Source organism: Xenopus laevis, chromosome 1L, assembly GCF_017654675.1.
Source record: "Xenopus laevis strain J_2021 chromosome 1L, Xenopus_laevis_v10.1, whole genome shotgun sequence".
Classification (NCBI taxonomy): Eukaryota; Metazoa; Chordata; class Amphibia; order Anura; family Pipidae; genus Xenopus; species Xenopus laevis.
In genome coordinates this window covers 47,730,591-47,744,917 of record NC_054371.1, presented here as the reverse complement: position 1 = coordinate 47,744,917, position 14,327 = coordinate 47,730,591, and the positions used below count along the sequence as shown (strand labels likewise).

At 37.6% G+C, this 14,327-nt stretch overlaps 1 protein-coding gene across 1 annotated transcript in view; it reads left to right on the top strand.

The window, feature by feature from the left end:
• wwc2.L (WW and C2 domain containing 2 L homeolog) overlaps nt 1–9,854 on the top strand; it is a 102,429-nt gene extending 92,575 nt beyond the window's left edge. The window contains exons 20-23 of the mRNA XM_041589108.1: nt 2,759–2,851; nt 3,977–4,219; nt 6,099–6,226; nt 7,421–9,854. Of these exons, the coding sequence (XP_041445042.1) occupies nt 2,759–2,851; nt 3,977–4,219; nt 6,099–6,226; nt 7,421–7,487 (531 nt within the window). The 3' untranslated portion in view covers nt 7,488–9,854. The remainder of the gene's footprint in view (nt 1–2,758; nt 2,852–3,976; nt 4,220–6,098; nt 6,227–7,420) is intronic.
• Nucleotides 9,855–14,327: the final 4,473 nt, after the last annotated feature.

Below are 14,327 nucleotides of genomic sequence, written 5' to 3'. Positions count from 1 at the left end.
TGTAATAAAACTTCTTAATGAAAAAGTCGTTACATTTGCTCCAAATGTTTACACCCCCTTCAAGCAGGTGTTAAAGGTGCACAATTTGCAATTATAATTCGCAATGCAAGAAAAGCGCAATGAAGAATATTACATTGCGACATGCACATTTTTATTTGCAACTTTGTTTTTTTTTACTTTCCCCCCACAGTTCTGTCTTTTTGCTCCCACACTTCTTCCTGTTATAGATAGAGCTGCATTATTTCTGGTCAAATGATCACAGACCATGACATGAAATAGTGATTCAAGGCAAGACATGTAAAAGGGCATTATTTACTTAAATATATATACTGTACAAGTCCACCAGGTGTGTAGGAAGGACCACATTCCCAACATCCCCTGAAGAAGGAGGAGAGGTCTGGGTTGCCACTGAGTCTGCTGATGTGTGTGGGAGTGTAGTACCAGCAAAATTATGATTTTGTTTGCCCTTTCCTTAGAAACTGCTTATGGATGTTTTTTTAGCCGTGTCCCATATATATGCCCAGGAATTTTCCGAAATTATGAGATCTAACTCTTCTTCCCATGTATGGTTGGTAAAAGCCTGTATTGTCTGATGCAAAGCAGAAATATACGAATGAGATTAAATGTGTCGGGGAGGAGCGTTTTTGACACATGTTTTCGAAGGACGTGAGGGACTGATTTGTTTGGGTTTAATCTTGGATTCAACATAGTGTCTAATTTGTAAATAACAGCAAAATTGCACTTGTGGAATTTCATGGTTCTCCTTACATTGTGGGAATGATAAAACTGTCTGGTCAGAGGAGAAAGCTGTGAGAGTGAGCATGTTTGCCGCTATCCAGGGTCTGAAATTTGTAGGGGTGCATCCCGGTTGTAGAAAGTAATTCTGTATCTGGTGTTAGAGGTGCTTAATTTCATTTTGATTGCTATGTTGTCCCATAGGTCTAATGCTTACTGCCATGGAGGTAGGAGAGCCATAGAAACGGACCTAGATGCCCTGGGTATCCAAAATAAGTGGGCTAAGTGTAGTAGGGCTGTGACATTGTTATCAATTTATTTCCACGGCTCTCTTGTTGGGGCATGTGTTTTAGTCTGCTAGTAGTAGTAGTACCTTTAAATGTTAGGTACCCCCAGACCACCCTGCGACTTGGTTTTGTCATAATTGCCGCTTTAATTCTGGGTTTCTTCACTCCCCAAATAAAGTTTTATATAGCCTTTTTGAAGGGAGGCTGCTAGCTTTTCCGGGAAGTTTATTGGTAGCGTCCTGAAAATATATAGGAGTCTTGGAAAATAACGTCATTTTGACGGCCGCTATTCTGCCAAACCATGACAGGTGGTAGGTGGGCCATGTTCCTGTAGTTGGCCTTATGAAGAGTATCCTAGGATGTAGGGAGATAGATACAGGCTGTTTAGTTTTTATGTGTTTGGTGTTGGCCCCTTTACATTATAAACACAGGCATGTATAAAGCTTGCTGCACCCTGGTCCTAATATCTCATCTGATAAGTGCCTACACATATTTGGCCAAATTGCTTTAGGCTACTGCCAGAAGCAGCAGCTTAGCTGAAACAATATCACAAAATATAAGCAATTTCAAAATGTTGCTTGAGAGGTGAAATTCACCGGGATTAGGGTCGGTTTAAAGGGGTGTTGACTACCCTGGTCCTCACACATGGTGGACCCTCCCAGTGAACCCGTATTCGTTAGTGTTAGGGTAATAGCCTCAGAGTCTGGAGTGTAGGGCAACTGTTACACCAGACTGACAGGCTTATTATTGGAAAATGATTCTTTCCTTTATCCAAGACAAAAATGATGAATTTATGTTAATATTTCCTACATGTAAAACTAAATGCAGTATGAAGGTAATGATATTAAATTGTTATAAAGGGAGTCAAGGGATCCAGATTTAGATTTCTCTTTCAGTCATCTTCCATTTGATGTTGATGGCTGTTTCCCAGTTGAAGCTCTTTTATTTTCCATTACCAACATCATTGTATGCAATCTCTGCATTCCTACAGATATTGCTGTAAGCTGTCGTTTATAGTAATCCTTCCCACAATAACCGCTCAATGCAGTATATCCCTGTATTTGTTTTAAAGACGTTATTACATCAGTTATTATCAAAAGATGTTCTCAGTGAGACCCATAAAGTTTAATATTTCATACTGTATGTACTTTGTATCCCATTGGTCTAGTGTTGTGATACTTTGGTTTTGTAAAGTTTACATCTATTCAAAAGATATCTGTAATAATTTAAAGGAACTGTAAACCCTCAATAAAAATGAATGTAAAATTAAAAAAGTGCACTTGGAACACTTTCACAATTTACATTGGGTTTTTTTCTAATTTTGAAGATATCAAAACATTTTTACAGTTAGCTATATAAATACATGTTAATAATAATATCATGAAGTTTAAGCAACAGCGCCGTCTGTTGGTTGATTGGAAGAACTGACCAGCAGATGGTGCGGTTATTGTTGTTTAGCTTTGTAATAAGCGTAATATCTTGAATATTTAATTTTTTTTTAAATTATTACCAATTGCATAGAAGAGCACTGTGAGCTGTTTTACAGTAAATGGGCCCCTTGTGCCATTGTTTTCAAGATCAGCCATTCTCAGTGTTCCATGCAAGCACGACGACAGGAGGTGATAACTGGGGGATTTTTCAGTCTTGGATCATTGGAAAAAAAGCCTAAACTCAGGCCAGAAATAATGCCTCTAATGTTTGTTTAATGCATATTGTATGTTATTCTCTCTCCACAGCTGAATCGAAGTGACAGTGACAGCTCTACCCTCGCCAAAAAGTCTCCATTCATTAGGAATGCCAACGAGAGACGGAGTTTGAGAGTGAAGCGGGTATGTGATATGAAGCTTTAATTCAGTGCTTACACTGTAGACATTTACACATTTCATAATAAAGTATTGTAGCTGTGCCAGTCCTGCTGTGATACTACAAAAACAAAATCTCACACTGATATTCAAACATCCACCCAGTGATCATCTTCTCCTGATCTTACAAGGAAACCAGCCGGCAAGCAATTTCTCCTTATCTGGAAGAATATTTTTAGAGCTGCTAAAACCTTACAAGAAGTCTCCATGCCTATGAAATCTAATGGTACTCTGGGTGACTGTAGAGATTAAATGCTGAGAGGGTGAACCCCATGTAATGCACCTCATTATGCTAGTCGTGTAGGAACAAGAATATATGGCTGTCAGTCACAGGTAGAGCAGGTTATTTCTGTATGTGCAAAGCTAGAAATTGCTAACATTCTTGTTCCATTACAGCCAACTCAAGAGCATCAGTGATCCATGGTATTGAAATTAAGATCTTACATTATGGGGCACGTTTACTTAGCTCGAGTGAAGGAATAGAAGAAAAAAAAACTTTGAATTTCAAATGTTTTTTTTGGCTACTTCGACCATTGAATTGGCTACTTCGACCTTCGACTACGACTTTGAATCTAACGATTTGAACTAAAAATCGTTTGACTATTCGACCATTCAATAGTCGAAGTACTGTCTCTTTAAAAAAAAACTTCGACCAAGTACTTCGCCACCTAAAACCTACTGAACATCAATGTTAGCCTATGGGGAAGGTCCCCATAGGCTTCCTAACAATTTTGTGATCGAAGGAAAATCGTTCGATAGAAAGATCTTTCCTTCGATCGTACGATCGTAGGAAATGCGGTAAATCCTTTGACTTCGATATTCGAAGTCAAAGGATTTTACTTCGACAGTCGAATATCGAGGGTTAATTAACCCTCGGTATTCAACCCTAAGTAAATGTGCCCCTATGTGTTCTGTCAGATGAGTAAAGTTGGACATCAAATATATATATTTATTTATGAGTGGGAGGTACCATATTTAGTGTCTTAATGGACACATCTTTGTAGAGACACAGCAACCATATTTTTTCAGATACCCATGTTAGATACTGCATCATTAATAAGTTAACAAAAGACATATTTGTTCTGTAAACAGCCCATCTGCCAGCCGATGACCAGAAGAACTATGCACGAATGCCGTGAGAGGACCTCTCTAGACTTGGAGCTGGATCTTCAAGCATCACTTACCAGGCAGAGTCGGCTCAATGACGAGCTTCAGTCTCTACGAGACCTAAAGCAGAGGCTAGAGGAGATGAAGGCCAGAGGAGAGACAGAGTTGCCGCCATGTGTACTGGAAGATGAGCGTTTCCAAAGGCTCTTGAAACTGGCTGAAAAACAGGTACAGCTTGCACAGCTCAAAAAGAGATTAATTATATGCTATTAATAATCCGCTTCATAAACTGCTGCTGATAATCTCTGTGTCTCATAAAAAAACAGATAGAAGGTGGATTACGAGGCCAGTATGTTAAAAAAAATCCAATTTATTACTTACATATAAATCTTTAAAACACTGGCCGGCCTGGAAACACAGTGAAGAAATTATTAATAAATCTCTGTGCTTCATAAACCTAAAAAGAGCAGCATACCCCCCTTTCAACTTGAGTGCAATGAATAGGGCGTGTGCTGAACTAGCTTTCAGGTTGATGTAATCTAATTATCGACCTCACAAGGACCAAACATGGAATAGCTTTAGTTTCCCTGTAGCGGGAAAACATGTTTTTTTCAATCAATAGTGCTGCTGCAGCAGAAATCTGAACTGAATCAGTTTATTGAAAAAGTAAACAGATTTTTTTATATTTAATTTTGAAATTTGACATGGGGCTAGACATTATGTCCATTTCCCAGGTGCCCCCAACCATGTGACTTGCGTTCTGATAAACTTCAGTCACTCTTTACTGCCACACTGCAAGTAGGAGTGATATGACCACCCTCCATTCCCCTTCCCCCCAGCAGCCTACCAACAGAACAACAGGCAGCTACCTGACACCTCTGCTGAAGAATTCAGCTGCCGGAACTGATAGTGCCTCCATGGGCTCATAGCACTGCTGCTACTGTCCCCAGATGAGATGAGAATAGCACCCAAGCAGGAAAAACCCTGCATTTTTTGCTTGGGTGCTATTCTCATGTCTACCACTAAGTGGGGTAAGGGAGCACAACTTGGGTTGTATTGAAGTACAATGAGAAGATGAGAAACAATAGCTGTCTCAAAGTTCCATCCTGAAGTGCTGACTCGTTCTTAAAGGAAAACTATACCCCCCAAACAATGTAGGTCTCTATTAAAAGATACTGAGTAAAACAGCTCATGTGTAAAACCCTGCTTCATGTATATGAACCATTATCATAATAATATACTTTTTTAGTAGTATGTGCCATTGGGTAATCATAAATAGAAAATTACCATTTTAAAAAATAAGGGCCGCCCCCTGAGATCGTAAGATTCACTGTGCACACATACAGACCACATGTAAGGTCACATGAGCCAATTAACAGACAGAGTTCTGCCTTTTGCTTCCTCACTTCTTCCTGTTACAGTTAGTGTTGTAGTATTTCTGGTCAGGTGATCTCTGAGGCAGCACAGATAGAGTCACGAAATGGTGGTTCAAGGCAAGAGATGTAAAAGGGCAATATTTATGTAAATATATATTCCAGTTTGGTAAGATTCTTTAATATGTCATTCAATTTGATATAAACTATCTGTTGCTTAAGTATTCATTTTGGGGGTATAGTTTTCCTTTAAAGCTCAGAATCAGGCACAATGCACTGAGAAGGCTGCCACCACACAATGTTACAGCTAAAAAAAAAAACTTTGTTGGTTCAAGAATAAAATTTTAAATCATAAAGTGAGTTATTTGCAATGTGTTATTTAGAAATAAAAAGTAAACCATAAAAATCATGACAGAATCCCTTTAAGCTCAAGAAATAACTAAAACCATTTGTGATTAAAACAAAAGGCATTTTTCGAAAAGGGGGGTTACACTGCCCATTTAAGCAGGTACCTTCATCTGATCTTTCCAGTAGATTGGACCACACCGAATTGATTTTGACTAAATAAATCACTTTGAGTTTTTGTTTGTTTACACATCCATCCATAACGTATTGCATTCCCGTACTGAGCAGAAAGAAGTTGTCAGGAAAGAGTTGTGTGCCTTCTTCAATACACTTTTGTATCTGAGAGGCAATGTCTTAACAGCATGCTAAGCAGTTTTGTATATCTGTAGGCTGAACAGTCAAAAGAGGAACAAAAGCAAGGTCTGAATGCTGAAAAATTGATGAGAAAAGCCTCAAAAGATGTTTGCAGGCTCAGAGAACAGAGCCAGAAGGTGCCTCTTCAAGTTCAGTCATTCAGGTGAGACTCTCTCTGTGTCGTACACTCAAGCATTGCTACTACATTACTGATTTATACCTCTCCCAGCATTAACAGTTTCACCAACTTTCTAGCACTATTAAGTTTGCTCTTTGTCTTTGTCCATTTAATATTTTCAAGTTTCACAGCTTGCATCTGATGTGTCAATCCTAGCTCAAAACTTGCATCTGTTTCATATACTAGTGCAAATTGCAATGACACAGTTCAACAGGTGCATAGGGGATGCCTATAGGTGCAGTGCACAGAGCAGGTGGAAAGTACAGGACCCTTTGTGTCCCTGCATGCTGCACCTTATGTTTTATTCTCCAAAGGCAGGGCAAGAAGCACATAGGAGCATAGCACAAGTATGAAGGCCCACTTATAGGCACAATCACCCACTGCCATTGTAAATGATCGCTGCTATATTTAAGGAGCCATTTACAGATTCCAAGGCACTAGTGCCAAAGTGCTACGGTGCAAAGAGCACGCATGGAGCACAGCACAACTCCAGTAGGCACAGGCAAGCCCTGCTCTTACCACCTGCCCCTAAATGACTCCTTTAATGTTGTTAAGACAACGCTTGCAGAAATGATTGGAGTTGTATTGCTTGTTTATTATACAAGTATCTTCATTGCAGTCTACATAGGGGGAAAACTGCACCAGACAGTTAAAGGAACAGTTAAACCAATAAATGAAAGAGTATTAAATCAATTAAAATATAATGCACTGGTAAAACTGGTGTGTTTGCTTCAGTAACTCTACTATAGTTCATATATATATATATATATATATATATATATATATATATATATATATATATATATATATATATATATATATATATATATATATATATATGCTGTTGGGTAGCTGTGGGGGCAGCCATTCAAAGCTGAAAAAGGAGAAAAGGCACAGGTTACACCGCTGATAACAAATAAGCCCTGTAGTATACAATGTGGTTTTACGTAGCTTATCTGTTATCTACTATTTGTCTTGTGCTTGAATGGCTGCCCCCATGGCTACACTTGTTTATATAAACTATAATAGTCTTTCTAAAGCAAACCACAACAGTACATTTTTTATTCATTACTTAAAAACACTTTAATTTTTTGATGTTACCGTTCCTTTAATTGGTCGTGCTGTTTTTGTACTAAGCAATAAATCAGCATGTAACCAAAATGTTCCTTTTTATTGCAGGGAGAAGATTGCTTACTTCACAAGAGCAAAGATCAGCATACCATCCCTGTCAGCCGATGATGTATAGTCATATTCTATTTTTTTTTATAGCTGTATTTTTCCAAACCTCCATCTTTTTTAGATTAACTTTTTTTTTTTTTTGTAGCCTAGCTATATCTGCTTTTATGGGAAAAAAAATATTTTTTGTACTCTAGCCAATCGATTTGTAAATTACTGAATTAATATACATATAAGAAAAAATACCAAAATGTAAAAGAAAAAAAAATATGCAACCAAAGTAGACTAATTTGGTACACTCATGGTAATTTTGTACAGTTTATATGTGTTATAAACCTGTATTCCTAATGTTTTGTAAAAGAAACATTGGGTGTTTGGAGTAAGTGTCGCTGCGCTCGCAGATACAACATATAGCAATCGATTTCGCTCTTTTTTTTCTTCATGTAAGCTGACTGTGAAAATGGCAAACCAGATAGATATATATATATATATATATATATATATATATATATATATATATATATATATATTTGTGTGTATGTATAAATATTATTTTTTTTGCGCCAGAGACTGACTTGTTAAAGTCAAAACCTTTCTCCAAAACTAAAAGGCTGCCTCATGAACCAGTTGCCTGTGTTGTTGTTAAGAAGAGTTCCATTTGATTGTAGTCGTATAGCTGCCTTACCATTGCGATTATAGTGAAGTATCAAGTCACCCTTGAACTAAAGGAAAAGCATTACCAAAAAAATGCAGTCAACCGAGCTGAGTTGAACTAATATAATGACTAATGTAAATATAGGAGCATAAACCCTGAACTGCCTTAAATATATATTTATTTTTACACAAGGACCATTTCCCCTCCTCCCTTTTGGCTGAAATGATGGACTCTGGGACTTCAATTCTCAGAATCCATTACTGACTCAAGCAACAAGGTAAGGTTTGAAGAAAGGTGACCATACACAGACCAATAAAAAAAAAGTTGGCAGCTTATTGCCACATGTATGGGACCCACCAGCTCGGCTGCCCCAGAGATATCTGGCCAAAAATTGCCCACATATTAATCGGCCAGGTTTGACGGACCGCCATAGGCCCCACTGTATGAGACGGTTATTGGCCAACATTTGCATCAACCCAATCCCAAAATTGCTCCCAGCTCATTTGGAAAATTCTCTAAACAAGCAGATCTGACAGTGAATTACCAGCTTGACTCTGCCAGCCTAAGGAGGTTGGGTAAGTGGTACTTAAGAGTCAACAGCAGACCACCATGCACCATTCCTTTCATTCATCATACATGTTCAGACTATGTTTATGCACCTTTTCTTCCTAAGCCTAACTCAATGGGCTCATGTCATAAAAGGGAAGGACGTTTATCCATTAAACAAATAATTCACCATTACTGATCAGCAGGTGGTACAACATGCTTATATTATTAGTCTACGTTTTTCTTTATATCTTGGAATATTAAAAAAAAATATGCAGAAGTGCTTAGAATAGAATTCTGATCAATGTTAAAGTCATTCATTTTGCTGGTTATCATTTCCTCTAACTAGCAACATGACATTATTACAAGTTTAGTTGTAGCCATTGAAAGGACCTGATAAAATCATCCAGCATGAAATACACCATGTTCATTAGCATGGTTCACTCATAGATCAGTAAGGGATTATTCTGCACAAGAGGCTTCTTTATTTTGTATTGGTTGTTGGGTGGGAAATATATTCCTACTTCCTTAAAGTGCCTTGTTTTGTCTTCCCCATACTGGCCACTAAATTATTATTATTAATATTATTATTAAAATGGGAAACAACAAAATTATTTAGTTTTTTTTTGGGGGGGGGTTATTTTTGGTATTGCTTTCCCTTTACACTTGCAAAAAGCCAGCTGATATCTGCATCACTCACAAAGTTCTGTGTGTGTATTATGCAGAAAGCTTTTGCTGTTAGTAGGGCGTAACATACACTGTAGCCATTGTGACTCAACAGAGCTAGCATTTTGTCTAAACTTCAGCCCTCCAGCTGTCTCAGATAAACTCTCCTATCAGTAGTCTTTCAGCCAATGGATGCCTGATGATTGTGGGAGTTTTAGTGCTAGAACAGCTGAAGGCCAAAAGCTGGGAATCTCTAAAGCTCTACTTTTTTGTTAGTGGTGAGACAACAGTGTGCCTGGTACCGGTTACTTAACTTGGATACAAATCTATTTCCAGATTTAGACTCTGAAAACAATTAAACCAATAAAAAGATAAACAGGTTGGACTGAGGGGATGGACATGAGGACGGAGGAGGTTCCTTCTGAAATAAACCTTTGTGAGCCAGGTTGTGGTTAGAATAGAAGAGGTAGGAAAGCAATTCTGTTTGGACATTCCACATCTTTTAAAAGGGTTGTTTACCTTTGAGTTAACTTTTAGTATGATAGATAGAGGGTGATAGTCTGAGTCAATTTGCAATTGGTTTTCATTTTTTAATATTTGTGCTTTTTAATCAATAGCTACAATCCAAATGACCCTAGCAACCATGCACTGAATATTAAACTGGAATATGACTAGCAGAGGACTTAATAGAAAGATGAGTAATAAAAAGTAGCAATAACAATACATTTATAGCCTCACAGAGCATTTGTTTTTAGATGGGGTCAGTGACCCCCATTTGATGGCTGCAAAGAGTCTGAAGAAAATGGCAAATCATTAAAAAAAAACTATAAAATATCAATAATGAAGACCAATTGAAAAACTGGTTAGAATTAGACATTCTAATAACATTTTTAAAGTAAACTGAAAGGTGAACAGCCTCTTTAAAAATGGCTGGTGCTCATGTTATAACTCTTCGTCTTCGACTGTTGGAAGGTGGAAGTTGTCCAGCCCTAATTCCATTGATCAAAATGACCTTGTACAGTAGTTTGGTGTCAGGTTTTGGCCTTTGGCTGCTTAGCAAAGTCTGTACTAAATGCAAACCTGTCCCCTAGTCCAACCGAGTCCCTCTTTGCGATTAATTGGGATGTCCCAGCTTTTCCGCCTCAAACATCTGTATCATATACATGTAGCTATTGAATAATAAAGAGATGGAGCATTTTGCATCTGTCTTGGAAATGGCAACTATGAATCGGGTTATATAAGCTTTAGGTGAAACTCTGCACGGCTTCACTGCTTTGGTGATGATTTAAATGTGCAAACCACGCCTCCATGTGACTGTGTAATGACAATCAAGTATACTGTGTTAGCAAGAACAGATTAAATTGGATCCCAGCAAACTGGTTCATGGCAGCACACACACTAACTCTGACTGCATTAAAGACTACTAGCCAACAAGCCGTGATATACTCGTAAGGTCAAAAGACGTTTGGGGATGAGGTGTGATAAATATGAAGTTATTTAACCCTTCAGTGCTAAGGGGCGATTGTAGATCCCTATCAGTGAAGGGTTTCATGTAAAGGTTTAATGAAGGTTGCCCGTTTTGTTTTTTTTCCTGTTTGTGTCAGCTTTGATTTTGTAAAATGTAGAAAAACAAACTGTGTAGAGCTGTTGTATGCTTTTTAATGATTTATTTATTTACGGTCTTATTTATGTTCTGTTATTTTATGTAGTTCAGTTCTGGTCATTTTAATGAAGCTAGCAGGATAATTCACAGCTTGAAATACGCGTGGGGGCTGTTACTTTATTTATATGTTAAACTAAGTATTACAAGGGCCCGTCATTGAGAAGTGCAACCGAGGTCCCTTGTATTGATCTGGTGCTGCTATTGCAGGGGTGCTATCATCAGTCCTATAATCATGTCTGCCAGTACATTTGTAGAGCTTATATCACCAAACGTTTTTTTAATAATCCTACAGAAACGTTTTCCTGCTTCTTAGCATAAATGATAATCAGTGCATTTATAAATACAGGGACTACACTATGGGATAGGCATGCTTAAAGGAGAACTAAAACCTAACTAAAGAAGTAGCTAGAAATGTTGTACATTATGTTTTGAACTTCTGTACCAGGCCAAGGCAACTACAGCCCTTTAGCAGTAAAGATCTGTGTCTCCAAAGATGCCCCAGTAGCTCCCCATCTTCTTTTCTGCTGATTCACTGCACATGCTCTGTGCTGCTGTTACTTACTGAGCTTAAGGACTGACTTACAATATACAGTACACATAAAATATAAATGTTGTAATACTGTATAAGGCTGATTAGTAATAAATACAGATAATTACAACATGGCAGCACAGAAACCAGTGCAATTAGCATCAGAATTTAATAATTAGCCTTGTAGCATCATCTTTTATTACCGGGTTAACCTCATTTTCTGCTTGATAATTAGTGATGGCCCCTAAATTTAGCTTCCCAACAGCTGCTCAGAGCCCACTGAGCATGTGAGTGTCACAGACACTTTCCAAGATGGTGACCCCCCTGTGACAAGTTTGAAGTCCTGGATCATTGCTGCTATTGACAGGCTGAAACTTTAGGCTGGTGCAATAAATTCAGTATATAAAATGTGGCATTTTTAGTCACATTCATTTTTAGGGTTTAGTTCATATCAATATAAACAACTTTAACTCAACAACATCATATTATGCAGGAACGTGTAGGAAGGGAAAGAAATTCCATATACCGGTATGGGACCTGTTATCCAGAATGCTCGGGACCTGGGGTCAGATAACGGATCTTTCCGTAATTTGGATTATGGATTAAGTTTACTAGAAAATCATTAAATAAATCCAATAGGCTGGTTTGGCCTCCAATATGGATTCATTATATCTTAGTTGGGATCAAGTACAAGCTACTGTTTTATTATTACAGAGATAAAGGAAATCATTTTTTTTTAAAAGCTGTATTATTTGGATAAAATGGAGTCTATGGGAGACTTTTTGGGTTTCCGGATAACGGATACCTGTACATAGGAAAACTTTCCCCTTAAAGTTGCACGTCTTTTACAAGGCCTATATTGCTTTTGTATGTCTATGGGAGACGGCCTTCCTGTAATTTGGAACTTTCTGGATAACAGATACCATACCTTTATCAGGCCCACAGCCTCCAAGTTTCATGCATGCTCCCTCCAGCCTTATATAGTAGGGATGCACCAAATCCACTATTTTGGATTCGGCCGAATCCTTTGTGAAAGATCCGGCCGAAACACCGAACCGAATCCGAACCCTAATTTTCATATGCAAATTAGGGGTGGGAAGGGGAAAAATGTTTTACTTCCTTGTTTTGTGACAAAAAGTCACACAATTTCCCTCCCCACCCCTAATTTGCATATGCAAATTAGGATTTGGTTCAGCCGAATCCTGCTGAAAAAGGCTGAATCCTGGATTCGGTGCCTCCCTATAATATAGTCTTTATTAACTCATTGGTCCCTTTTCTTCCCCACCCTAAAGCAGCCTTTGCTTTTATATAAATTGCCATATCCGTGATAAATAATCAAAAAATAGTTTGATGATAGCATCCCTTTAATTCTCTTATTGTAACTAGAGACATCATGCGACAGAAGGCTTTGCAGTCTGCAGCACACAGATTGGACACTGAATTACCAGCCTATCACTTACATACACTGTACACACACCATCTGAAAGGCAGAAGCAAAGCAATTCAGTGTTGCTGGAAGAAGCAATCTCATTTCAGCACCCAGCAGTTAACTTTTTGTTTGTTTGTTTATAAACAAGCTCTTTGAAAACAAAACAAAAATCAGCGTCCCATAAACCATATAGAGATAGAGTGGATGTTTAAGCTGTTCTTATAACGATGTAACTATTATTCTTGGTAAAAACACAATAGTATTCTTTTTTTCATGTTCACTGTTATCCTTGATATCATACTCTACTATCATTATCTTATGTCAAAAAATCAAAGTATTATGGGCACACAAGAAAATATTTTTCAGTTTGTTTTTTTTGTTTTTTTAGCCAACTGAACAAAGTTGTACTGTCACGGAAATCAAGGTTTTTTTATTTTTTGTTATATTCTTTGTAACCGATGTTAAATATAAAATGCTCAGAACTGAACTCAATATGTAATCAGGTTAAATTCTGAATGTGTGTATGTTTTCATTTTTGTCTGCTGTCATTAATAGTATGGAAATGCTACATCACTTAGATTAACGTTGTCTCTGCACTTTTTTCCGTGTTTTTCAGTGATTTGAAAAAAAGAAAAAATTGTTTGTTTGTTTTTTTAACAAAACACCCGTTGTCTGTGCCTCATTTTAGAGAACTGAGCAACTAGTCGATATATTTGTGTGTGTGTATAATATATTCAGATCTACATGGGCAAAAAGCCTGTTTACTTTTACTCATTCATTTCACGTGAGCTCCCCTGGGAACCCATCGATGTAAACTCACAAGCTAGGGAGCACCAGGCACTGGGTAGCCATGTACTTACCTTGTGCCTTTAAGAATAGGGCTCCCTTGTTCAGCATCGAAATGGGTGTAATATGAATGGGGGGGTTATGCACCAGTTCCTTTTTGTTTTTTTTCCTCTGCTCTCCCACAGACTTAACTCCACAGCATATTTTAGTTTCCATTTAGTTTTATTCCAACATGGCCAAAATCTCTCAGGAGCAGATTTATCAAGGGTCGAATAGAAAAATTCTAATTTTTTTTATGGTCAAATTTGACTAGGGAGTTATTCAAATTCGATTCGAGTTTTTCAAAAAATTAGATTTGAGATTTATCACACTCTGGACCTTTATGAACTCGAATTTGACTATTCACCACCTAAAACCTGCTGTTTAAGTCAATGGGAGACGTCCTGGGATCAATTTGGAGTTGATTGCAGCCTTCCTGACATTCAAATTGTTTTCAAAGAACTTGAATCAAATCAAAAGGGGAACCATGAAAATGAAAATTTAATATAAGCTTCAGCATACTGAAGTAAGTAACTTTCTAAATGCAATTGACTGAAAGTTCTGCATTGTTTCTGAAATAATCAAGTTTATCTTCAC